Source organism: Aegilops tauschii, chromosome 1 (genome assembly GCF_002575655.3).
Source record: "Aegilops tauschii subsp. strangulata cultivar AL8/78 chromosome 1, Aet v6.0, whole genome shotgun sequence".
NCBI lineage: Eukaryota > Viridiplantae > Streptophyta > Magnoliopsida > Poales > Poaceae > Aegilops > Aegilops tauschii.
Genome location: NC_053035.3, coordinates 116620112 through 116646062, shown reverse-complemented (window position 1 = coordinate 116646062; position 25951 = coordinate 116620112). Strand labels below are relative to the sequence as shown.

Here is a 25951-nt window from a genome sequence, read left to right as displayed (position 1 = left end):
AACGCCGCCGACCAGGCCATAGGCAGGTAGCCACCAATCCTTCCTCCTTCCTCCTTCCTCTTGCATCCTCTATTTGTTCAAAAAAAAATCCTGATTTTGTATTGGATGAGTACTTGCTGTATACTGTATTTGATATTGCGACAATAGAACGATGATTATTTCTAGATGACTACTTGCTGCATGATTTTTCTAGTGCATGTTCAAGTTTACATGTGAAAGGATTTTGCTTGATAGGTGTTTGTGATAAACTGATAATGCTTGTAGGGGCAAATTTTTAGAAATTGTAGTTTGAATTTTTTTTCCCGATGAGCAAATGTTTTGGTTTAAACATGTTAGCAATCATGCAATGATTGACGATATATGAAAAGGAAAAGATTAAGTTTATTTATCTGCACCGACTTGACCTGAAATCAAAGCTTTGTCTTGGTTATACTGGCCGAAATTGGTTAACACATTAGTACTAGTGTCATTGTTGGCATGATAGATGTCCCAAATCTTGTTTATGATTGGGAATATAGTGGTACTGTTACGCTGTGTTGTTGATTTTAACAATCAGACCTAAATTATTTTGCCGTTTAAAGTGATTGTTTCTCCTTTTGCATGTAGACTGATTGATCTTCAGGTTCCACCTTTCGTGTTATGCCATGATAGATGTACAACTAACTAATGATTTGATGTGATGCTCCATATTCATTTTACACTTACTAAAAATCTAATTCTACCCCTTTGGAACTTGAGTTGGAACAGGGCATCAACATTGTCAATTGGAGGGGCTTGGAGCTGCTTCGGCATCCACAGTAGAGCAAACAAGAAGGTAATCTGCTGTTCCTAGCTTCTATACATATACATTTTTGTGAATTAAAAAATAGTAAAACTCATCACCGTATTGGCTCCTTCCCAAAATGCCGAATTTATGTATCTGTATTGGCCTGATACTGATACATGTATCCGTCGGTGAATTTTAGGAGCCAGGTGTTGATTGGAGATGAATGCCCCTGACCGCTATGAGCGCTTCGTCGTGCCTGAGGGCACAAAGAAGTGAGTCTACTCTAACAACACACTTTCTCCGACATTTTTCTAGAAAATGCTTCAATTGTGTTTTGTCAGGTATAGACTTTTTTGTGAAAAAGAAGAAGCAGTGGGATGCAACTTCCTTAAAATAATTAAAGATTTAAATTCTGTCATTAATAGCCATTTTGCGCCTGTTCATGTGATCTTTTTGGCATGTAGTTATGAAAATCTGATGCTTTAAACCTTTTTTACTTTCATTACAATTAAGGCTTGTAGTAGTCTCTACCTGCTGCTCTGTGACTCAAAGATTATGGACGTAATCCTTACTGTTATGTATTTATGTAATGCAGGGTGTCCTTCGAGAAGGATACAAAGATCATGAATGCTGCATCTTTCACAATTGAACGTGAGGACCATACCATCGGCAACATCCTCCGCATGTAAGTGTAGATAAACTGTGTGCCTTTTTTTCCTCGGTTATGTTCATCAGTTCACACCTTATAATTTTCTTCTATATCTATGAGATTCTGCAGGCAGCTGCACAGGGACCCAAATGTTCACTTTGCTGGCTATAAGCTCCCTCACCCCCTTCAGTACAAGATCATTGTTAGGGTAGGGTGCATATTTATGTTTGTTCCGTTCCTTCATCGGATTAGAGTTTGCTTGGCCTCATGTTTTATTGTTTGGGCAGATCCATACTGCAAGCCAATCCTCCCCAACGCAGGCGTATACCCAAGCAATCAATGATCTAGACAAGGAGCTCGAGAACCTGAAGCAAGCTTTTGAGGTATGTTTCTTGTCCATAGTTCAATAGTAGCTACTCCTTGTAGCCAATATGGCATTGAAGTGCGGGCCTGTATAAAAGCTAGCCTTATGCTATTAAATTTTCATTTTCATAGCCACTTCTTTGATAGCTTGATTTGAGATTTGTGGATTGAGTTGGTTTACGTTGATTTTTACACAACAAAGTTGATGAAGTGAGTGTATTTTATTTTTCATGCTGTTGTGCTGAGATAACTGTGATGTATGCTGCCATCTAATGCTTGTTTTAATGTTTGCTACAGGCCAATACATTTGAGTAGAGTTAGTACAACGTAATTTGTTTTATTGTACTGTCATGGGAAAAATGTCCAAGCAAATATGCTGCTTTTAGTTCTGTACTTTCTCTTGTCAAATGAGTAGTCTTGGAAGCAAAACACAAATTAAGTAGTGCAAACATCTCTCAACCAACCACTCCTTGGAAAAAGAAAACTAAATATAGCTAAATGCCATTCTTATTTCATAGATACTGTTAATTTTAAAATCCATGACAAGTCACTATTGATCTTCAATGATTTTTGGCGCTGATTAACTATTTACTGTCTCTTCCCAGACATGGAACAACCATTCAGAAATAAGTACTCATGTTTTGGGCAAATAATGTTCCTTTACACTAAGCTTCCTACAACATCGTGCTGTTTTCATGTGCATTGCTCTTTAGGCCGCCAGTTGACTTGCTACTTACAGTGCCACTAAGCGTAAAGTTAACCTGTCGGAAAGGCACCTCATTTTTTTTTCAAAACGGAGGCATAAGATTCGCCTCATCCATTAAATAGGAGAGAAAAGAGTTTAGAGTTTTACAAGACACCCCACAAAACGGCATGATAATTACTCACACAAAATAACATTCCCTAGTTTCTTGGCGCCAGCTGTGATCCATAATTTGGCCTCCTCGATAATGAGTGTAAGTACAATAGGCGGTGGCGCATATTTTTGGCGGAAACCCCTAGCATTCCGCTCGTTTCAAACGGTCCATGAGATAAGCATGGTGAGGGATGCCATGGCATGCCAGTTTGGAGTGTGGTTGTCGGTCTGTTTGTCCCACCACTGATTGACGGATTCATGAAGATGCCACTCGGAGGTGTTGACGTGAGGCAAACCAAGCTTGTCGATGATTGCTCTCCAAAGCCTAATTGTGTATCGACACTTGAAGAAGGGATGGGGTCCCGTTTCTTGCTCTCTCTTGCATAGCGGCCATAGGCCACAATTTGCCCAACCGTGCCACTCCGGCTGATCGACAGTCCAAATTCGATCTTGCAGGGCTAGCCAAGCAAAAAAATCGCCTTGGGGGGGGTGTCAGGACCCCGATTCTAAGTCACACCGATCTAGCCTGTAACACCTCATATCACTTTGCGGCCTCATGCACGGTATTCCCACGGGTGTCGCCTTACCATGGCCCGGGACCGTTTGCGTCTTTTGGCTCACGTATATGATTGTGTCGCTAGCATCCATATGACAGAGAACCCGGGCCGACATGACTAGTCGTGAACCCAAAGTGGCACTAACTTACGGGGACAGGCATACATGAATCAACATCGAGCATGTCGGTCAGCAGCGTGCGAATCCGGGCTGTAGCACTGGGCTAACAGGACTCCGGTGAACCGGGCTGTAGCAGGCTAGGCAGGACTCTGGATGTCACCGTGTGACATTTCCCCGAAGGGACAGACACAGGAACGAAGTGAATCACATGCCGGCCAGTCAAGTGTTCCGGAGCAGTAGTGCTGGGCTAGCAGGACTCCGGTGAACCGGGCTGTAGCGGACTACTATGGCTCATGGAAGCACAAGACTACATTTCCCCATAAGAGAGGCTACCAAGGATAAACAACTAGGTTGTCGGATCCCACACATACCAAGCATTTCAATCATACACACAATATGCTCGATATGTGCAAATACAACATGGCATCACAACAAGACTCTACGACTCAGAGTATTTATTCATTAGGCTCCGAAGAGCGAGATATTACAAACATGGGTCTCATGACCCAACATTCAGAGCATACAAGTCAAAGCACATGCGGACGCTTAACATGTCTGAGTACAGACATCTATAAATGAAAAAGGCTGAGAAGCCTGACTATCTACAAGATCCTGCCGAGGGCACAAGATCGTAGCTGAGGTATCAAGCTAAACATCGAAGTCCACACGGAACTACTAGCGAGACTGACGTCTCTCTGCAAAACATAAAATAAGCAAACGTGAGTACAAATGTACCCAGCAAGACTTACATCAGAACTATCTACATATGCATCGGTATCAACAAAGGGGGTGGTGGGGTTTAACTGCAGCAAGCCAGCTTTGACTCAGTGGCTATCCTGATCTACGACTGCAAGCAACTCTTTTGAGGTGGCGCACACGAGTCCACATATCACCATATCAATACACCACTATGGATCCGCTCCCGTCTCCCTACGAGAACGCCATCCATAGCACTCACGCTTATCTTGCGCATTTTAGAGTATCCACTTTCACTTGTCTATGAACTGTTATAGGCAACCCAGAAGTCCTTTACCGCGGACACGGCTATTCGAATAGATCATATTAACCCTGCAGGGGTGTACTTCGTCACACACGCTCTCGCCACTTACCACCATGTACACGTCGTGTACCTCGGCAACCTTCAAGCGGAAGCCTGGCGAGGCAGTCGGCCACGACCTGACTAACCACACAAGTCTCTCGTCCAGGTTTATCGCCTATTCGGGTTCCATCCGCAAGGAGATCCGGCCGGGGTGTCGCTCACGGCCCCAAACGATGTGTGCAGGGTTCCCAAGCCCACCTCGACGGATGGATCTACGCTTGGTACACCGTGCCACGGTGCTTAGTCTGTCCCAAGCCCACCTGTACCGGGTACCACTTGGTAGACTACTAACACTACCTACAAACACCAGAAACTAGTTGCAACTCCTGGACAGAGATCAGGTTGATTAATAAGTCGAGAGAGCTTGGAGCGCCCGGAGCCCAATGTGTGGTAGTAACTGTTCATGGATCACAAACACAGAACTCAGTTCCTGAGGACGGTTTCAATGAGACAACCCACCATGTACTCCTACATGGCCTCTCACCGCTACCTTTACCAAATCGTGTTCACACACTTAGCTCTCACACAGTAGGACATGTTCACAACTTTCCAATTCATTCCCGATGAATCAGACCTGACACAACTCTAAGCAATAGCAGGCATGACAAACAAGCATGAATGAGTAGGCACATCAGGGCTCAAACAACTCCTACTCATGCTAGTGGGTTTCATCTATTTACTGTGGCAATGACAGGTCATGCAGAGGATAAGGGGTTCAGCTACCGCAGCAAGTAACAGATGGATCGTTGTTGTCCTAATGCAGTAAAAGAGAGCAGGAGCGAGAGAGTGGGATTGTATCGAAATGAACAAGGGGGTTTTGCTTGCCTGGCACTTCTGAAGATAGTATAGCTCTTCATCGGTGTCATCGAACTCATCGTCGGAATACGTCTATCGAGAGGGACCGGCGATAGAGAGGAAACACAATCAATGCAATGCACAATATGATGCATGATCATGATATGGCAATATGAGTGTGTTGGGCTAATGCAACTACAACCAGATGGGTTTGAGCTATTTTGAACCAAAGATTCAAAGTTCAAACTCATTTGTGTTCTTAAATAGTGCTTTATCATGTTTTGCACTAAACAGCAAGTTAACTTGTTTAAACATGCATGAAACCAGTACAGATGGATAGATTGGATTTTTCTGATCATTTTTCATATATAACTTATTTCATTCTGAGTTACAGATTAATTTCTATGAATTTTTGAAGTTTGCAACATTTTCTGGAATTTCCTATATAAGAATAAACCAGTAAATAAGTTATTGCGTCAGCGTTGCGTCAGCAGTCAACGAAGACGGTTCAGGTCAAACCTGACCAGTGGGGTCCACACGTCAGTGACTAACTAACTAACCTAAATTAATTAGTGTTAAGCTAATACTAACCAGAAGCGTCGGGGGGGGGGGGGGGGGTGGCCCACGCGTCAGTGACACAGGGGAGGTCAAACCCCCTGGTCAGCGGGGTCAAACCCGCCGGACCTGGTCCACGGCTCGTCGCCGGCGACGACAGAGACGGCGGAGGGCTTCGGAAATCGCCCACAGGCGATGGTTTTGGGCGTGGGGAGGCTCTACGAAGAGCTGCTGCTCGCGCGCAGCTGATGGAGTAGACGGCGGGAGCTGGGGTGGCCGGAGACGACCGCGGCGAGGTCATCCGCGGCGGCCGGAGTTCGGACACGCGCGGGCTTGGTGTTCCGGTGCACGACAGGACCAGCTGGTGGTCGGGGTCGTCTCCTAGGAGCAACCCGAGCACGATGACGCGCCCAGGCGCAAACTACGGCGTCTGTAGCCACGACGGCGACATGGCCGGCGGGCGGGAACGAGCTCGAGGAGGAGGGGAAAAGGCGGCGGAGCTCACAGTGGATCGAACGGAGGGGTCGGCGAGCTCGGGGAAGGATTGGACGGCGTTGGAGCCACGGCGGCGATCGTCGGACCCGAGGATGAAGATGACGTCGATGGCGATGATGCAGGGCACTCAGCGTCTCGTGGCTTAACGGAGAGGTCGAGGGAGACTTGGCGGGGCTCTTGGCATGTCAGAGGGGTGAAGGGGAGCCTCAGTGCGCGGCAGCGGCGAGCGGCGGCGACGGTGGCGCTCGGGTTCGGGCGAGAGAGAGGGAGCAGAGGGGAGGAGGGCCTCGGGGAAGAGTGAGAGGGGTCGGGGGTGTGTGTCGACGTCCAGGGCGTCCAGAGCGTCGGGGGGGGCGGCAAGCAGGAGGAGGCGTGGCGCCTCGCGCGCGCGTGCGCTGTCCCGCCTCTGCCTACTGGCAGAGGTTAGGGATGACTGGCACCAGGCCAGTGGGCTGGGCTGTCCACTGGGCCGGCCAGGTAAGCCCAGGTAAATCTCTCTCTCTTCTCCGTTTTCTATATTTCTGCAATTGTTTTGGCTTTATTAAAAATGCCAGAGCATTTCCAAAAATTCTGAAAATATTTGTGGGCACTGTTGAAATTATTCCCAACAACCCTCAACTAGTTTCAGAATTACTAGAGCATTTAAAATATTTATAGGATTTAAATGCCCCAATTCAAATACAATATGAGTTAATTCAAAAATCCAGACATGACCTAGAAATATGTTTATCATTTTTGGCAGAGGTTTTTACCTTTATCAGAAACGATGAACATTTCCAAAGGCATTTTGGGATCATTGAAAATATTTCATTGTGATCCTAGTTGGATTTCATTTGGTGCTAGGGTTTGAACATCCCCATTTCAAGTTTAGGCAAAATTTAAACATGATGCACACATGAAGCTAGCCTAGTGCATTGCCAGGAGCTAGGGATGTGACAACTCACCCCCACTAACAAAAATCTCGTCCCGAGATTCAAGCGTAGGGTAAGATGAAAGGGGAGCGCAAAGTAACATAATCTTCATGATCCAATTGTTCTTCTCGAAGATGTTGATTCATTGCATCATCTTGATCTTGACATCTTTTCTTTCGAGAGCTTCATCCAACTATGATGACGGAAGAGAGGGAAACTCTACAGGATTGATCTTCTCGAAGATCGAGCTATACAAGATCAACTCGCGGAATGAGATGTTGAAACATCTCGAGTTGAGACACAAAACACATCGAGAGGGATGGAAGAACAAACGATGAGATTTAATTTGGTGGGCAACAATCCCACGCTTAGATAATATGGTGCATGGGTTCCAAAGCAGCGAGGAGTTAATTGCCATGACTCCATAATGGGGCACCTTAGGAAAGGTGACTCGTAGAATTATTCCCTTAAGTGGCAAAAAGAATTACTTTTGATACAAAGATCGTTGAAACTCTTTATACCAGCCTAAGGCAATCACAAAGGATCGTGTGAACGAATTCGAAAGAATGGCATACTCATACTAGCAGGAATGATGTGGACTACCTTGTTGAAGACAACACCATGGATGATTTTGCTTATCATCGGGGATGGATGGGACCCATAGTAGGACCACTTTTGAAGATGATCCTAAACAGTAATTACTGAGAAGGGCAGCCCATGGAAAATTGGCATGATGGGGTGCAAGCTGGGAACAAAATGCAACCGTTGGGAATGTTCCAACCATCATATCTGCCTGAGATTCAGATCCGATTGGTGATAGGATACTTCAGACTCAGCATGTCTGGAAGGAAAGTTTGCAACACAATTCGACGAGATGGCGTTGCGAGATTCTCGAGGAATGAACTAAGATAGCAAGCTCCAAAACATGAGCTGGTTCTGCTAAAACACATGTGAACACGCTGTCCCAGACAAGCATGACCACATAGTAGTCTTATGATAAAACACTACCGAGTTCAGGTGGGGAACCATCATCTAGGGTAACGAAGTCTTGTGCATGACCTAGGATTTGCACAACAACTCCTTTTCCTTGAACAAATCAATCAGTGGCTTGGTGTGCTAGGGAATACATATGGAGTGGAGGTAATTAATCTACCAAACCATAGAATATATTCGCACATGCATAACTGACTTGGGATGGTACCAGAGGAAACAAAAACAATCTTTCTCGAACTCACGGCGACAACTTGCACCAAATGCACATGAATTCGAGGAAGTTACTACTTTCATCCAAACATATACTTCATGAACAGAGCATGAAGAAAATGCTTACACAATTTCCCAACACTAGCTGGATGTTCAACACGAATCATGGAGGAGACAAAATGCTGCTGATGGGCTCAACAACAACTCATCGGAATTTCCATATCACTGGACTTCCACCATCATGTGAACATGATGATAGCATTGGTCAGACCAAAAGATGTAATGGTGTATGCTCGAGGAATCAACCACGAGTAAGACAACATTACGAACATCGTTGGTTCTGATTTGATTTGATGATAGCCCATACTCAAATCAAAGATTGGTAAGATAATAGATCCAACAACTGAACACGAGGACCAATCGATGGAGATATCATCTTTCTTCAACACACAGACACACAAAAAAGATATCTCTTAAAATGAACTAAGCCAGGCAAGCTTTTATCTCCCAACTCTCCAAGTTGTTTGGCTTAACCAACTAGCTCAGGGGTATCCAACACGGATTCTTGGAGAAGGGGTGGTTTACAAGAAACCCACTTGATCACGAACTCAACATAGCGGTCAGGTGACAACCTGGTAATACTTCCGAGAAGATATTCGGAAAATCACGTACCACCGATATGTTGCTAAGCTCGAGAACAATCTTGCTTTTCAGGGCAAGACGATATGACCAAGAGAGTGATGGATTGACACAATCCTATCTCATTAATCGAGGAGTGCACCAGGGAAAATGGACTAGGTCGCACGATAAATCTTAGGATGACGATTCAATAACCGGCATACTAAGGATGAAAGTATTGTCCATTAACTACCAAGCAACGGAGTTGCTAGGAGTATTGATTTCACACATCACGATTCACTTGTCGGTATTCCGGTTGTGACAACACGGGACCGAGGAATGAATAATGATGGCGAGTAGTATCACTTAATCAAGAATTCATAAGAGGTGGTGCAATTCTCATGACACTCTTGACATAAAGATGGTAACACTCCAAGGTAGAGCAGAACAAAAACTGGATTAGCATTTTGATCTGTGGAATACAACTACTTTGACCCAATCCTAGATATGGACGAGGTACCGGAGTTTGTTCCTCCTAGTCATTCTGAAATAGAATGGCTTGACAAACCACAAGAGTAATAGGCATCGATGAACACGAGGGTACGACTACTCCTGACTATCAATTGATAGACGAGGGCCAGAAAATAACTAAAGAGGGACAACCCAAAGGAACATATGTTTTTCTGAGTTGTGGATGCATGGATTAGTATGTCGAACAAATTCAACATATTTCTTCCGGATAACCCATGCAGAGGAGGAAGGACTGGCAGAGTCACAATATGAATGGAGTACTCCTCAAGAGCACTCTAGTTGTGATCTTTTGGTTCCGCGAGGAACTTCTTCCATAAGCAGTTCATGATATTTGGAAGAAGGATATACCATGAACCTCGAGGACTATCGCAAAGGTTACTAATATCCTAAAGGAACGAGCAAACACTATCAACAGGAGGTAAGTGGAGTGAATCTCGAGTTCAGAAACCCGGGAATAGAATGCCTACTAACTAATAACATCACGGGACGCTTTCGAGAAAGGTGGCCAAAATCATCACACTGGGGATGCAAGCATTGCTAGATTACTGGGTGACTCCCTAAGACACCTAGGGTCATAATAATAGCTCCAACATATATGTCGAGGCAATAGAGTACCTCAACTCACCGATTAGTGTGGTTGAACTGGCCCAAAGTGACATCGGGAACGGAAAGAAGGGATTTGCAAATGCATCAGACTATTTAGCAACCTCGGATGACTCGGACAGCATAACGGCTGTAAATGCTCAAAATGATTTATGACATCCTGCAAAATGGTGGCATGACCACTCAACATCACAATATCAAGGTTCTGAGGCCATCTATGAACATACGGAAGTAGTAGAACTGAACTGAGGGTTGGAACCAACAATCCAAAGAGTCTACGGATTAGTAACACGTGATCCTGGTAGAAAGAAGAGAAAGCCTAGTTCTTAATCCCCGTAGAAAAGAAGAGGGTGACTCAGATCAGAAGGACATAAGGTTAAGGAGTAAAAAGCGCCTTACGTTCCCTTCCACAATCAATTCCCTTACATAACTAAAGCATTTCTAGACACGACTTCGACCAGTTTGGCTTGGTAATCCTACAGGCAGTCAGGCCCTGATACCAACGCTGTCAGGACCCCGATTCTAAGTCACACCGATCTAGCCTGTAACACCTCATATCACTTTGTGGCCTCACGCACGGTATTCCCACGGGTGTCGCCTTACCATGGCCCGGGACCGTTTGCGTCTTTTGGCTCACGTATATGATTGTGTCGCTAGCATCCATATGACAGAGAACCCGGGCCGACATGACTAGTCGTGAACCCAAAGTGGCACTAACTTACGGGGACATGCATACATGAATCAACATCGAGCATGTCGGTCAGCAGCGTGCGAATCCGGGCTGTAGCACTGGGCTAACAGGACTCCGGTGAACCGGGCTGTAGCAGGCTAGGCAGGACTCTGGATGTCACCGTGTGACATTTCCCCGAAGGGACAGACACAGGAACGAAGTGAATCACATGCCGGCCAGTCAAGTGTTCCGGAGCAGTAGTGCTGGGCTAGCAGGACTCCGGTGAACCGGGCTGTAGCGGACTACTATGGCTCATGGAAGCACAAGACTACATTTCCCCATAAGAGAGGCTACCAAGGATAAACAACTAGGTTGTCGGATCCCACACATACCAAGCATTTCAATCATACACACAATATGCTCGATATGTGCAAATACAACATGGCATCACAACAAGACTCTACGACTCAGAGTATTTATTCATTAGGCTTCGAAGAGCGAGATATTACAAACATGGGTCTCATGACCCAACATTCAGAGCATACAAGTCAAAGCACATGCGGAAGCTTAACATGTCTGAGTACAGACATCTATAAATGAAAAAGGCTGAGAAGCCTGACTATCTACAAGATCCTGCCGAGGGCACAAGATCGTAGCTGAGGTATCAAGCTAAACATCGAAGTCCACACGGAACTACTAGCGAGACTGACGTCTCTCTGCAAAACATAAAATAAGCAAACGTGAGTACAAATGTACCCAGCAAGACTTACATCAGAACTATCTACATATGCATCGGTATCAACAAAGGGGGTGGTGGGGTTTAACTGCAGCAAGCCAGCTTTGACTCAGTGGCTATGCTGATCTACGACTGCAAGCAACTCTTTTGAGGTGGCGCACACGAGTCCACATATCACCATATCAATACACCACTATGGATCCGCTCCCGTCTCCCTACGAGAACGCCATCCATAGCACTCACGCTTATCTTGCGCATTTTAGAGTATCCACTTTCACTTGTCTATGAACTGTTATAGGCAACCCAGAAGTCCTTTACCGCGGACACGGCTATTCGAATAGATCATATTAACCCTGCAGGGGTGTACTTCGTCACACACGCTCTCGCCACTTACCACCATGTACACGTCGTGTACCTCGGCAACCTTCAAGCGGAAGCCTGGCGAGGCAGTCGGCCACGACCTGACTAACCACACAAGTCTCTCGTCCAGGTTTATCGCCTATTCGGGTTCCATCCGCAAGGAGATCCGGCCGGGGTGTCGCTCACGGCCCCAAACGATGTGTGCAGGGTTCCCAAGCCCACCTCGACGGATGGATCTACGCTTGGTACACCGTGCCACGGTGCCTAGTCTGTCCCAAGCCCACCTGTACCGGGTACCACTTGGTAGACTACTAACACTACCTACAAACACCAGAAACTAGTTGCAACTCCTGGACAGAGATCAGGTTGATTAATAAGTCGAGAGAGCTTGGAGCGCCCGGAGCCCAATGTGTGGTAGTAACTGTTCATGGATCACAAACACAGAACTCAGTTCCTGAGGACGGTTTCAATGAGACAACCCACCATGTACTCCTACATGGCCTCTCACTGCTACCTTTACCAAATCGTGTTCACACACTTAGCTCTCACACAGTAGGACATGTTCACAACTTTCCAATTCATTCCCGATGAATTAGACCTGACACAACTCTAAGCAATAGCAGGCATGACAAACAAGCATGAATGAGTAGGCACATCAGGGCTCAAACAACTCCTACTCATGCTAGTGGGTTTCATCTATTTACTGTGGCAATGACAGGTCATGCAGAGGATAAGGGGTTCAGCTACCGCAGCAAGTAACAGATGGATCGTTGTTGTCCTAATGCAGTAAAAGAGAGCAGGAGCGAGAGAGTGGGATTGTATCGGAATGAACAAGGGGGTTTTGCTTGCCTGGCACTTCTGAAGATAGTATAGCTCTTCATCGGTGTCATCGAACTCATCGTCGGAATACGTCTATCGAGAGGGACCGGCGATAGAGAGGAAACACAATCAATGCAATGCACAATATGATGCATGATCATGATATGGCAATATGAGTGTGTTGGGCTAATGCAACTACAACCAGATGGGTTTGAGCTATTTTGAACCAAAGATTCAAAGTTCAAACTCATTTGTGTTCTTAAATAGTGCTTTATCATGTTTTGCACTAAACAGCAAGTTAACTTGTTTAAACATGCATGAAACCAGTACAGATGGATAGATTGGATTTTTCTGATCATTTTTCATATATAACTTATTTCATTCTGAGTTACAGATTAATTTCTATGAATTTTTGAAGTTTGCAACATTTTCTGGAATTTCCTATATAAGAATAAACCAGTAAATAAGTTATTGCGTCAGCGTTGCGTCAGCAGTCAACGAAGACGGTTCAGGTCAAACCTGACCAGTGGGGTCCACACGTCAGTGACTAACTAACTAACCTAAATTAATTAGTGTTAAGCTAATACTAACCAGAAGCGTCGGGGGGGGGGGGGGGTGGCCCACGCGTCAGTGACACAGGGGAGGTCAAACCCCCTGGTCAGCGGGGTCAAACCCGCCGGACCTGGTCCACGGCTCGTCGCCGGCGACGACAGAGACGGCGGAGGGCATAGGAAATCGCCCACAGGCGATGGTTTTGGGCGTGGGGAGGCTCTACGAAGAGCTGCTGCTCGCGCGCAGCTGATGGAGTAGACGGCGGGAGCTGGGGTGGCCGGAGACGACCGCGGCGAGGTCATCCGCGGCGGCCGGAGTTCGGACACGCGCGGGCTTGGTGTTCCGGTGCACGACAGGACCAGCTGGTGGTCGGGGTCGTCTCCTAGGAGCAACCCGAGCACGATGACGCGCCCAGGCGCAAACTACGGCGTCTGTAGCCACGACGGCGACATGGCCGGCGGGCGGGAACGAGCTCGAGGAGGAGGGGAAAAGGCGGCGGAGCTCACAGTGGATCGAACGGAGGGGTCGGCGAGCTCGGGGAAGGCTTGGACGGCGTTGGAGCCACGGCGGCGATCGTCGGACCCGAGGATGAAGATGACGTCGATGGCGATGATGCAGGGCACTCAGCGTCTCGTGGCTTAACGGAGAGGTCGAGGGAGACTTGGCGGGGCTCTTGGCATGTCAGAGGGGTGAAGGGGAGGCTCAGTGCGCGGCAGCGGCGAGCGGCGGCGACGGTGGCGCTCGGGTTCGGGCGAGAGAGAGGGAGCAGAGGGGAGGAGGGCCTCGGGGAAGAGTGAGAGGGGTCGGGGGTGTGTGTCGACGTCCAGGGCGTCCAGAGCGTCGGGGGGGGGGGGCGGCAAGCAGGAGGAGGCGTGGCGCCTCGCGCGCGCGTGCGCTGTCCCGCCTCTGCCTACTGGCAGAGGTTAGGGATGACTGGCACCAGGCCAGTGGGCTGGGCTGTCCACTGGGCCGGCCAGGTAAGCCCAGGTAAATCTCTCTCTCTTCTCCGTTTTCTATATTTCTGCAATTGTTTTGGCTTTATTAAAAATGCCAGAGCATTTCCAAAAATTCTGAAAATATTTGTGGGCACTGTTGAAATTATTCCCAACAGCCCTCAACTAGTTTCAGAATTACTAGAGCATTTAAAATATTTATAGGATTTAAATGCCCCAATTCAAATACAATATGAGTTAATTCAAAAATCCAGACATGACCTAGAAATATGTTTATCATTTTTGGCAGAGGTTTTTACCTTTATCAGAAACGATGAACATTTCCAAAGGCATTTTGGGATCATTGAAAATATTTCATTGTGATCCTAGTTGGATTTCATTTGGTGCTAGGGTTTGAACATCCCCATTTCAAGTTTAGGCAAAATTTAAACATGATGCACACATGAAGCTAGCCTAGTGCATTGCCAGGAGCTAGGGATGTGACAACTCACCCCCACTAACAAAAATCTCGTCCCGAGATTCAAGCGTAGGGTAAGATGAAAGGGGAGCGCAAAGTAACATAATCTTCATGATCCAATTGTTCTTCTCGAAGATGTTGATTCATTGCATCATCTTGATCTTGACATCTTTTCTTTCGAGAGCTTCATCCAACTATGATGACGGAAGAGAGGGAAACTCTACAGGATTGATCTTCTCGAAGATCGAGCTATACAAGATCAACTCGCGGAATGAGATGTTGAAACATCTCGAGTTGAGACACAAAACACATCGAGAGGGATGGAAGAACAAACGATGAGATTTAATTTGGTGGGCAACAATCCCACGCTTAGATAATATGGTGCATGGGTTCCAAAGCAGCGAGGAGTTAATTGCCATGACTCCATAATGGGGCACCTTAGGAAAGGTGACTCGTAGAATTATTCCCTTAAGTGGCAAAAAGAATTACTTTTGATACAAAGATCGTTGAAACTCTTTATACCAGCCTAAGGCAATCACAAAGGATCGTGTGAACGAATTCGAAAGAATGGCATACTCATACTAGCAGGAATGATGTGGACTACCTTGTTGAAGACAACACCATGGATGATTTTGCTTATCATCGGGGATGGATGGGACCCATAGTAGGACCACTTTTGAAGATGATCCTAAACAGTAATTACTGAGAAGGGCAGCCCATGGAAAATTGGCATGATGGGGTGCAAGCTGGGAACAAAATGCAACCGTTGGGAATGTTCCAACCATCATATCTGCCTGAGATTCAGATCCGATTGGTGATAGGATACTTCAGACTCAGCATGTCTGGAAGGAAAGTTTGCAACACAATTCGACGAGATGGCGTTGCGAGATTCTCGAGGAATGAACTAAGATAGCAAGCTCCAAAACATGAGCTGGTTCTGCTAAAACACATGTGAACACGCTGTCCCAGACAAGCATGACCACATAGTAGTCTTATGATAAAACACTACCGAGTTCAGGTGGGGAACCATCATCTAGGGTAACGAAGTCTTGTGCATGACCTAGGATTTGCACAACAACTCCTTTTCCTTGAACAAATCAATCAGTGGCTTGGTGTGCTAGGGAATACATATGGAGTGGAGGTAATTAATCTACCAAACCATAGAATATATTCGCACATGCATAACTGACTTGGGATGGTACCAGAGGAAACAAAAACAATCTTTCTCGAACTCACGGCGACAACTTGCACCAAATGCACATGAATTCGAGGAAGTTACTACTTTCATCCAAACATATACTTCATGAACAGAGCATGAAGAAAATGCTTACACAATTTCCCAACACTAGCTGGATGTTCAACACGAATCATGGAGGAGACAAAATGCTGCTGATGGGCTCAACAACAACTCATCGGAATTTCCATATCACTGGACTTCCACCATCATGTGAACATGATGATAGCATTGGTCAGACCAAAAGATGTAATGGTGTATGCTCGAGGAATCAACCACGAGTAAGACAACATTACGAACATCGTTGGTTCTGATTTGATTTGATGATAGCCCATACTCAAATCAAAGATTGGTAAGATAATAGATCCAACAACTGAACACGAGGACCAATCGATGGAGATATCATCTTTCTTCAACACACAGACACACAAAAAAGATATCTCTTAAAATGAACTAAGCCAGGCAAGCTTTTATCTCCCAACTCTCCAAGTTGTTTGGCTTAACCAACTAGCTCAGGGGTATCCAACACGGATTCTTGGAGAAGGGGTGGTTTACAAGAAACCCACTTGATCACGAACTCAACATAGCGGTCAGGTGACAACCTGGTAATACTTCCGAGAAGATATTCGGAAAATCACGTACCACCGATATGTTGCTAAGCTCGAGAACAATCTTGCTTTTCAGGGCAAGACGATATGACCAAGAGAGTGATGGATTGACACAATCCTATCTCATTAATCGAGGAGTGCACCAGGGAAAATGGACTAGGTCGCACGATAAATCTTAGGATGACGATTCAATAACCGGCATACTAAGGATGAAAGTATTGTCCATTAACTACCAAGCAACGGAGTTGCTAGGAGTATTGATTTCACACATCACGATTCACTTGTCGGTATTCCGGTTGTGACAACACGGGACCGAGGAATGAATAATGATGGCGAGTAGTATCACTTAATCAAGAATTCATAAGAGGTGGTGCAATTCTCATGACACTCTTGACATAAAGATGGTAACACTCCAAGGTAGAGCAGAACAAAAACTGGATTAGCATTTTGATCTGTGGAATACAACTACTTTGACCCAATCCTAGATATGGACGAGGTACCGGAGTTTGTTCCTCCTAGTCATTCTGAAATAGAATGGCTTGACAAACCACAAGAGTAATAGGCATCGATGAACACGAGGGTACGACTACTCCTGACTATCAATTGATAGACGAGGGCCAGAAAATAACTAAAGAGGGACAACCCAAAGGAACATATGTTTTTCTGAGTTGTGGATGCATGGATTAGTATGTCGAACAAATTCAACATATTTCTTCCGGATAACCCATGCAGAGGAGGAAGGACTGGCAGAGTCACAATATGAATGGAGTACTCCTCAAGAGCACTCTAGTTGTGATCTTTTGGTTCCGCGAGGAACTTCTTCCATAAGCAGTTCATGATATTTGGAAGAAGGATATACCATGAACCTCGAGGACTATCGCAAAGGTTACTAATATCCTAAAGGAACGAGCAAACACTATCAACAGGAGGTAAGTGGAGTGAATCTCGAGTTCAGAAACCCGGGAATAGAATGCCTACTAACTAATAACATCACGGGACGCTTTCGAGAAAGGTGGCCAAAATCATCACACTGGGGATGCAAGCATTGCTAGATTACTGGGTGACTCCCTAAGACACCTAGGGTCATAATAATAGCTCCAACATATATGTCGAGGCAATAGAGTACCTCAACTCACCGATTAGTGTGGTTGAACTGGCCCAAAGTGACATCGGGAACGGAAAGAAGGGATTTGCAAATGCATCAGACTATTTAGCAACCTCGGATGACTCGGACAGCATAACGGCTGTAAATGCTCAAAATGATTTATGACATCCTGCAAAATGGTGGCATGACCACTCAACATCACAATATCAAGGTTCTGAGGCCATCTATGAACATACGGAAGTAGTAGAACTGAACTGAGGGTTGGAACCAACAATCCAAAGAGTCTACGGATTAGTAACACGTGATCCTGGTAGAAAGAAGAGAAAGCCTAGTTCTTAATCCCCGTAGAAAAGAAGAGGGTGACTCAGATCAGAAGGACATAAGGTTAAGGAGTAAAAAGCGCCTTACGTTCCCTTCCACAATCAATTCCCTTACATAACTAAAGCATTTCTAGACACGACTTCGACCAGTTTGGCTTGGTAATCCTACAGGCAGTCAGGCCCTGATACCAACGCTGTCAGGACCCCGATTCTAAGTCACACCGATCTAGCCTGTAACACCTCATATCACTTTGTGGCCTCACGCACGGTATTCCCACGGGTGTCGCCTTACCATGGCCCGGGACCGTTTGCGTCTTTTGGCTCACGTATATGATTGTGTCGCTAGCATCCATATGACAGAGAACCCGGGCCGACATGACTAGTCGTGAACCCAAAGTGGCACTAACTTACGGGGACATGCATACATGAATCAACATCGAGCATGTCGGTCAGCAGCGTGCGAATCCGGGCTGTAGCACTGGGCTAACAGGACTCCGGTGAACCGGGCTGTAGCAGGCTAGGCAGGACTCTGGATGTCACCGTGTGACATTTCCCCGAAGGGACAGACACAGGAACGAAGTGAATCACATGCCGGCCAGTCAAGTGTTCCGGAGCAGTAGTGCTGGGCTAGCAGGACTCCGGTGAACCGGGCTGTAGCGGACTACTATGGCTCATGGAAGCACAAGACTACATTTCCCCATAAGAGAGGCTACCAAGGATAAACAACTAGGTTGTCGGATCCCACACATACCAAGCATTTCAATCATACACACAATATGCTCGATATGTGCAAATACAACATGGCATCACAACAAGACTCTACGACTCAGAGTATTTATTCATTAGGCTTCGAAGAGCGAGATATTACAAACATGGGTCTCATGACCCAACATTCAGAGCATACAAGTCAAAGCACATGCGGAAGCTTAACATGTCTGAGTACAGACATCTATAAATGAAAAAGGCTGAGAAGCCTGACTATCTACAAGATCCTGCCGAGGGCACAAGATCGTAGCTGAGGTATCAAGCTAAACATCGAAGTCCACACGGAACTACTAGCGAGACTGACGTCTCTCTGCAAAACATAAAATAAGCAAACGTGAGTACAAATGTACCCAGCAAGACTTACATCAGAACTATCTACATATGCATCGGTATCAACAAAGGGGGTGGTGGGGTTTAACTGCAGCAAGCCAGCTTTGACTCAGTGGCTATGCTGATCTACGACTGCAAGCAACTCTTTTGAGGTGGCGCACACGAGTCCACATATCACCATATCAATACACCACTATGGATCCGCTCCCGTCTCCCTACGAGAACGCCATCCATAGCACTCACGCTTATCTTGCGCATTTTAGAGTATCCACTTTCACTTGTCTATGAACTGTTATAGGCAACCCAGAAGTCCTTTACCGCGGACACGGCTATTCGAATAGATCATATTAACCCTGCAGGGGTGTACTTCGTCACACACGCTCTCGCCACTTACCACCATGTACACGTCGTGTACCTCGGCAACCTTCAAGCGGAAGCCTGGCGAGGCAGTCGGCCACGACCTGACTAACCACACAAGTCTCTCGTCCAGGTTTATCGCCTATTCGGGTTCCATCCGCAAGGAGATCCGGCCGGGGTGTCGCTCACGGCCCCAAACGATGTGTGCAGGGTTCCCAAGCCCACCTCGACGGATGGATCTACGCTTGGTACACCGTGCCACGGTGCCTAGTCTGTCCCAAGCCCACCTGTACCGGGTACCACTTGGTAGACTACTAACACTACCTACAAACACCAGAAACTAGTTGCAACTCCTGGACAGAGATCAGGTTGATTAATAAGTCGAGAGAGCTTGGAGCGCCCGGAGCCCAATGTGTGGTAGTAACTGTTCATGGATCACAAACACAGAACTCAGTTCCTGAGGACGGTTTCAATGAGACAACCCACCATGTACTCCTACATGGCCTCTCACTGCTACCTTTACCAAATCGTGTTCACACACTTAGCTCTCACACAGTAGGACATGTTCACAACTTTCCAATTCATTCCCGATGAATTAGACCTGACACAACTCTAAGCAATAGCAGGCATGACAAACAAGCATGAATGAGTAGGCACATCAGGGCTCAAACAACTCCTACTCATGCTAGTGGGTTTCATCTATTTACTGTGGCAATGACAGGTCATGCAGAGGATAAGGGGTTCAGCTACCGCAGCAAGTAACAGATGGATCGTTGTTGTCCTAATGCAGTAAAAGAGAGCAGGAGCGAGAGAGTGGGATTGTATCGGAATGAACAAGGGGGTTTTGCTTGCCTGGCACTTCTGAAGATAGTATAGCTCTTCATCGGTGTCATCGAACTCATCGTCGGAATACGTCTATCGAGAGGGACCGGCGATAGAGAGGAAACACAATCAATGCAATGCACAATATGATGCATGATCATGATATGGCAATATGAGTGTGTTGGGCTAATGCAACTACAACCAGATGGGTTTGAGCTATTTTGAACCAAAGATTCAAAGTTCAAACTCATTTGTGTTCTTAAATAGTGCTTTATCATGTTTTGCACTAAACAGCAAGTTAACTTGTTTAAACATGCATGAAACCAGTACAGATGGATAGATTGGATTTTTCTGATCATTTTTCATATATAACTTATTTCATTCTGAGTTACAGATTAATTTCTATGAATTTTTGAAGTTTGCAACATTTTCTGGAATTTCCTATATAAGAATAAACCAGTAAATAAGTTATTGCGTCAGCGTTGCGTCAGCAGTCAACGAAGACGGTTCAGGTCAAACCTGACCAGTGGGGTCCACACGTCAGTGACTAACTAACTAACCTAAATTAATTAGTGTTAAGCTAATACTAACCAGAAGCGTCGGGGGGGGGGGGGTGGCCCACGCGTCAGTGACACAGGGGAGGTCAAACCCCCTGGTCAGCGGGGTCAAACCCGCCGGACCTGGTCCACGGCTCGTCGCCGGCGACGACAGAGACGGCGGAGGGCATAGGAAATCGCCCACAGGCGATGGTTTTGGGCGTGGGGAGGCTCTACGAAGAGCTGCTGCTCGCGCGCAGCTGATGGAGTAGACGGCGGGAGCTGGGGTGGCCGGAGACGACCGCGGCGAGGTCATCCGCGGCGGCCGGAGTTCGGACACGCGCGGGCTTGGTGTTCCGGTGCACGACAGGACCAGCTGGTGGTCGGGGTCGTCTCCTAGGAGCAACCCGAGCACGATGACGCGCCCAGGCGCAAACTACGGCGTCTGTAGCCACGACGGCGACATGGCCGGCGGGCGGGAACGAGCTCGAGGAGGAGGGGAAAAGGCGGCGGAGCTCACAGTGGATCGAACGGAGGGGTCGGCGAGCTCGGGGAAGGCTTGGACGGCGTTGGAGCCACGGCGGCGATCGTCGGACCCGAGGATGAAGATGACGTCGATGGCGATGATGCAGGGCACTCAGCGTCTCGTGGCTTAACGGAGAGGTCGAGGGAGACTTGGCGGGGCTCTTGGCATGTCAGAGGGGTGAAGGGGAGGCTCAGTGCGCGGCAGCGGCGAGCGGCGGCGACGGTGGCGCTCGGGTTCGGGCGAGAGAGAGGGAGCAGAGGGGAGGAGGGCCTCGGGGAAGAGTGAGAGGGGTCGGGGGTGTGTGTCGACGTCCAGGGCGTCCAGAGCGTCGGGGGGGGGGGGCGGCAAGCAGGAGGAGGCGTGGCGCCTCGCGCGCGCGTGCGCTGTCCCGCCTCTGCCTACTGGCAGAGGTTAGGGATGACTGGCACCAGGCCAGTGGGCTGGGCTGTCCACTGGGCCGGCCAGGTAAGCCCAGGTAAATCTCTCTCTCTTCTCCGTTTTCTATATTTCTGCAATTGTTTTGGCTTTATTAAAAATGCCAGAGCATTTCCAAAAATTCTGAAAATATTTGTGGGCACTGTTGAAATTATTCCCAACAGCCCTCAACTAGTTTCAGAATTACTAGAGCATTTAAAATATTTATAGGATTTAAATGCCCCAATTCAAATACAATATGAGTTAATTCAAAAATCCAGACATGACCTAGAAATATGTTTATCATTTTTGGCAGAGGTTTTTACCTTTATCAGAAACGATGAACATTTCCAAAGGCATTTTGGGATCATTGAAAATATTTCATTGTGATCCTAGTTGGATTTCATTTGGTGCTAGGGTTTGAACATCCCCATTTCAAGTTTAGGCAAAATTTAAACATGATGCACACATGAAGCTAGCCTAGTGCATTGCCAGGAGCTAGGGATGTGACAACTCACCCCCACTAACAAAAATCTCGTCCCGAGATTCAAGCGTAGGGTAAGATGAAAGGGGAGCGCAAAGTAACATAATCTTCATGATCCAATTGTTCTTCTCGAAGATGTTGATTCATTGCATCATCTTGATCTTGACATCTTTTCTTTCGAGAGCTTCATCCAACTATGATGACGGAAGAGAGGGAAACTCTACAGGATTGATCTTCTCGAAGATCGAGCTATACAAGATCAACTCGCGGAATGAGATGTTGAAACATCTCGAGTTGAGACACAAAACACATCGAGAGGGATGGAAGAACAAACAATGAGATTTAATTTGGTGGGCAACAATCCCACGCTTAGATAATATGGTGCATGGGTTCCAAAGCAGCGAGGAGTTAATTGCCATGACTCCATAATGGGGCACCTTAGGAAAGGTGACTCGTAGAATTATTCCCTTAAGTGGCAAAAAGAATTACTTTTGATACAAAGATCGTTGAAACTCTTTATACCAGCCTAAGGCAATCACAAACGATCGTGTGAACGAATTCGAAAGAATGGCATACTCATACTAGAAGGAATGATGTGGACTACCTTGTTGAAGACAACACCATGGATGATTTTGCTTATCATCGGGGATGGATGGGACCCATAGTAGGACCACTTTTGAAGATGATCCTAAACAGTAATTACTGAGAAGGGCAGCCCATGGAAAATTGGCACGATGGGGTGCAAGCTGGGAACAAAATGCAACCGTTGGGAATGTTCCAACCATCATATCTGCCTGAGATTCAGATCCGATTGGTGATAGGATACTTCAGACTCAGCATGTCTGGAAGGAAAGTTTGCAACACAATTCGACGAGATGGCGTTGCGAGATTCTCGAGGAATGAACTAAGATAGCAAGCTCCAAAACATGAGCTGGTTCTGCTAAAACACATGTGAACACGCTGTCCCAGACAAGCATGACCACATAGTAGTCTTATGATAAAACACTACCGAGTTCAGGTGGGGAACCATCATCTAGGGTAACGAAGTCTTGTGCATGACCTAGGATTTGCACAACAACTCCTTTTCCTTGAACAAATCAATCAGTGGCTTGGTGTGCTAGGGAATACATATGGAGTGGAGGTAATTAATCTACCAAACCATAGAATATATTCGCACATGCATAACTGACTTGGGATGGTACCAGAGGAAACAAAAACAATCTTTCTCGAACTCACGGCGACAACTTGCACCAAATGCACATGAATTCGAGGAAGTTACTACTTTCATCCAAACATATACTTCATGAACAGAGCATGAAGAAAATGCTTACACAATTTCCCAACACTAGCTGGATGTTCAACACGAATCATGGAGGAGACAAAATGCTGCTGATGGGCTCAACAGCAACTCATCGGAATTTCCATATCACTGGACTTCCACCATCATGTGAACATGATGATAGCATTGGTCAGACCAAAAGATGTAATGGTGTATGCTCGAGGAATCAACCACGAGTAAGACAACATTACAAACATCGTTGGTTCTGATTTGATTTGATGATAGCCCATACTCAAATCAAAGATTGGTAAGATAATAGATCCAACAACTGAGCTAGGGATGTGACAGGGGGGTGCCCAAGCCTTCCAAATCATGCGGTCCATGGGGGAGAGAGTCAAGCCAAGGAATTGCGCCTTGTATGCGGTGGCCGTCGTGTAGATCCCATCATTCGCGTGCTTCCAAATAATCTCATCCTCGGTTTGCTCATCAAGGTGGAAGTCATGCACCAGCATCCACAAGGGGTAAAATTCGCGAATGTGGCCAGCGGTGACATCGGTATTGGGGTTGATTTTCAGAATCCACGCATCCCCCTTGAGGGCCTCACGCACCTTCCAATTCTTTCTTCTCGATGCCGCGTAGATTAACGGTGCTATGTCCTTGGGCTTGCGTCCGAGGAGCCAAGGGAATCCCAGAACGTTGTTTTGGCACCATCCCCAACATTGATAGTTGTAGAGGCATAGAAGAACTCGAGGTCCTCGTCGGTGCAAGGGTTGCCAAACCCCACCCAAAGTTTTCAGGGCTCCTTCCATTCATACCAAAGCCATCGAAGGCGCAAAGCACGCGCAAACTTGTCAGTATTGAGAACCCCTAGGCCACCATACTCCTTTGGTCTACAAACCGTTTTCCAATTGACTCCAGTTGTCTTGTCCGTGCCGGACCATAGGAAAGCCCTCTCCAATTTGTTTAAGCTGTTTAGAGTGCTTGGCGGCACGATGAGAGGCGTGATTGAGTAAACCGCTTGGGAGGAGATGACCGACTTGACGAGCGTTGTGCGCCTGATAGTGGTGATGTTTTGGCCGTCCCAAGTGACCAATTTTCCAGCCGCCTTGTCCTCAAGGTATTGAAGTCCACCTTCCTTAGCTGCCGAACAGATAGTGGCAAGCCAAGATACTTCACCGGGAAGGTGGCGCAAGTTAGTATCATCTTTAGCTTCCCAGGTTGCTTCACCTTTTCTGAATTAGTGTTTTGCTAAATAGAGGCAAATTTTGTCTGTTTGCGTGCGATGGCACTACCTTCCTGTTTGTTTTTAATGCTGACATAACACAAGGGATAAAACATATAATGGAAACTTTCTTAAATTACTGTTAGCTTTATAGAACCGTGTCATTCTGAAGGCTTTGAATCTGGAAAAATGTCTGTCTTGAGGTCTTTAATAGTTTCTGACTTGGCCATTCCTTTTTCGATCCAAACAGTGGTGTCTTTTGGGGAAGATTTTTCTTTTAGAAAATGTGATGGCTGCTAAATAAGGGCAACAATGCCTAGTGTATTTATTTGGTAGTGATGATTGATAACTTCTTGTTGATTAGGAGACACTAAGGATAGTAGAGTACATGTGATTTGCTCCTTTTATTTGTATCTTCAGCCTAGTTTGCATCGTTACTAGACTATATATGTTTCCACTGCCAAGCAAAACTTTAGATTTTAAATCTCTCTTATCTCACTTGTCAACCATTTCAAGATAGAAGTAATGGCCCACATATAATTGAACTGCCTATAGAAGGACTGCGTAATTCAATTGCACAGGGTGCTCTGCCGCCGTACTCCATTCCCAGTGCACCTTCTCTTTTTCAGGGGATAGAACTTTCAAATGATATGGCATGTCTCCATATTCGTTAGATTGAATGTATGGATTTGGGTTTAGAAATTCCTTATGTTGCTAACAACAGGAGCTAAGAAGATGTTAGTTAAAATATGATGTTTTGCCTAACATCTCTCGGGTTTCTTGTTAGTTATAGTACGACTACCAGTGCCTGTACAGTGTCAGCCATCCTCCAAATTGATCTGGATATGGTTGTTCCAGCTGAATTAATTGCTGCGGATGCATATGAAGACATGACAAGATATGCCACTGACATTTTGAGATTTCTGTTTACAGGACGAGAAGACGCGATTCGAAAGGATGAAGCAGGGCTACTAGGCCGCTGGTGTTGGATGCTAATTAACGTGAAATCCTTGCTAGTTTATATCTGATGTCTGAACTGCGGTAGGAAAAAGAAAATACTCAAGGATTGTCGATGAGTCTGAACTCGTAGAGCGTCTGCATGTGCGACCGGGATTGCGTATGATTGTATGGTTGTTAAATATGCGTTGGCACTTGATACGCCTGCTAGTTGAATTGCTCGCTCTTGTGAGGTTGGATAGAAGGTATGGACCGAGTTTGAAGCTAGCCCTTGGATCATTTTGTACTGCATGAATTTTATGCCGATGTATTGTAACAAACTTAAA

At 46.3% G+C, this 25951-nt stretch overlaps 1 protein-coding gene across 2 annotated transcripts; it reads left to right on the top strand.

The window, feature by feature from the left end:
- On the top strand, positions 1–25951 carry LOC109732580 (DNA-directed RNA polymerases II, IV and V subunit 11). 2 transcript variants are annotated; one of them, XM_073509535.1, is made up of 7 exons: positions 1–22; positions 748–814; positions 966–1038; positions 1362–1451; positions 1545–1623; positions 1703–1798; positions 25602–25951. In XM_073509535.1, exons 3-7 carry the CDS (start codon positions 986–988, stop codon positions 25641–25643), a joined length of 360 nt encoding a protein of 119 aa, XP_073365636.1. In that variant the 5' UTR covers positions 1–22; positions 748–814; positions 966–985; the 3' UTR covers positions 25644–25951. The 2 variants fall into 2 exon arrangements, with proteins under 2 accessions (XP_073365636.1, XP_020147352.1); XM_020291763.3 differs by having other exon boundaries at positions 1–26.

Coding starts and splice junctions, on each gene's coding strand:
- LOC109732580 (XM_073509535.1), top strand. CDS start 986: ATGAATGCCCCTGACCGCTATGAGCGCTTCGTCGTGCCTGAGGGCACA. Junction 1,039..1,361: donor GTGCCTGAGGGCACAAAGAA/GTGAGTCTACTC, acceptor TATGTAATGCAG/GGTGTCCTTCGAGAAGGATA. Junction 1,452..1,544: donor ATCGGCAACATCCTCCGCAT/GTAAGTGTAGAT, acceptor GAGATTCTGCAG/GCAGCTGCACAGGGACCCAA.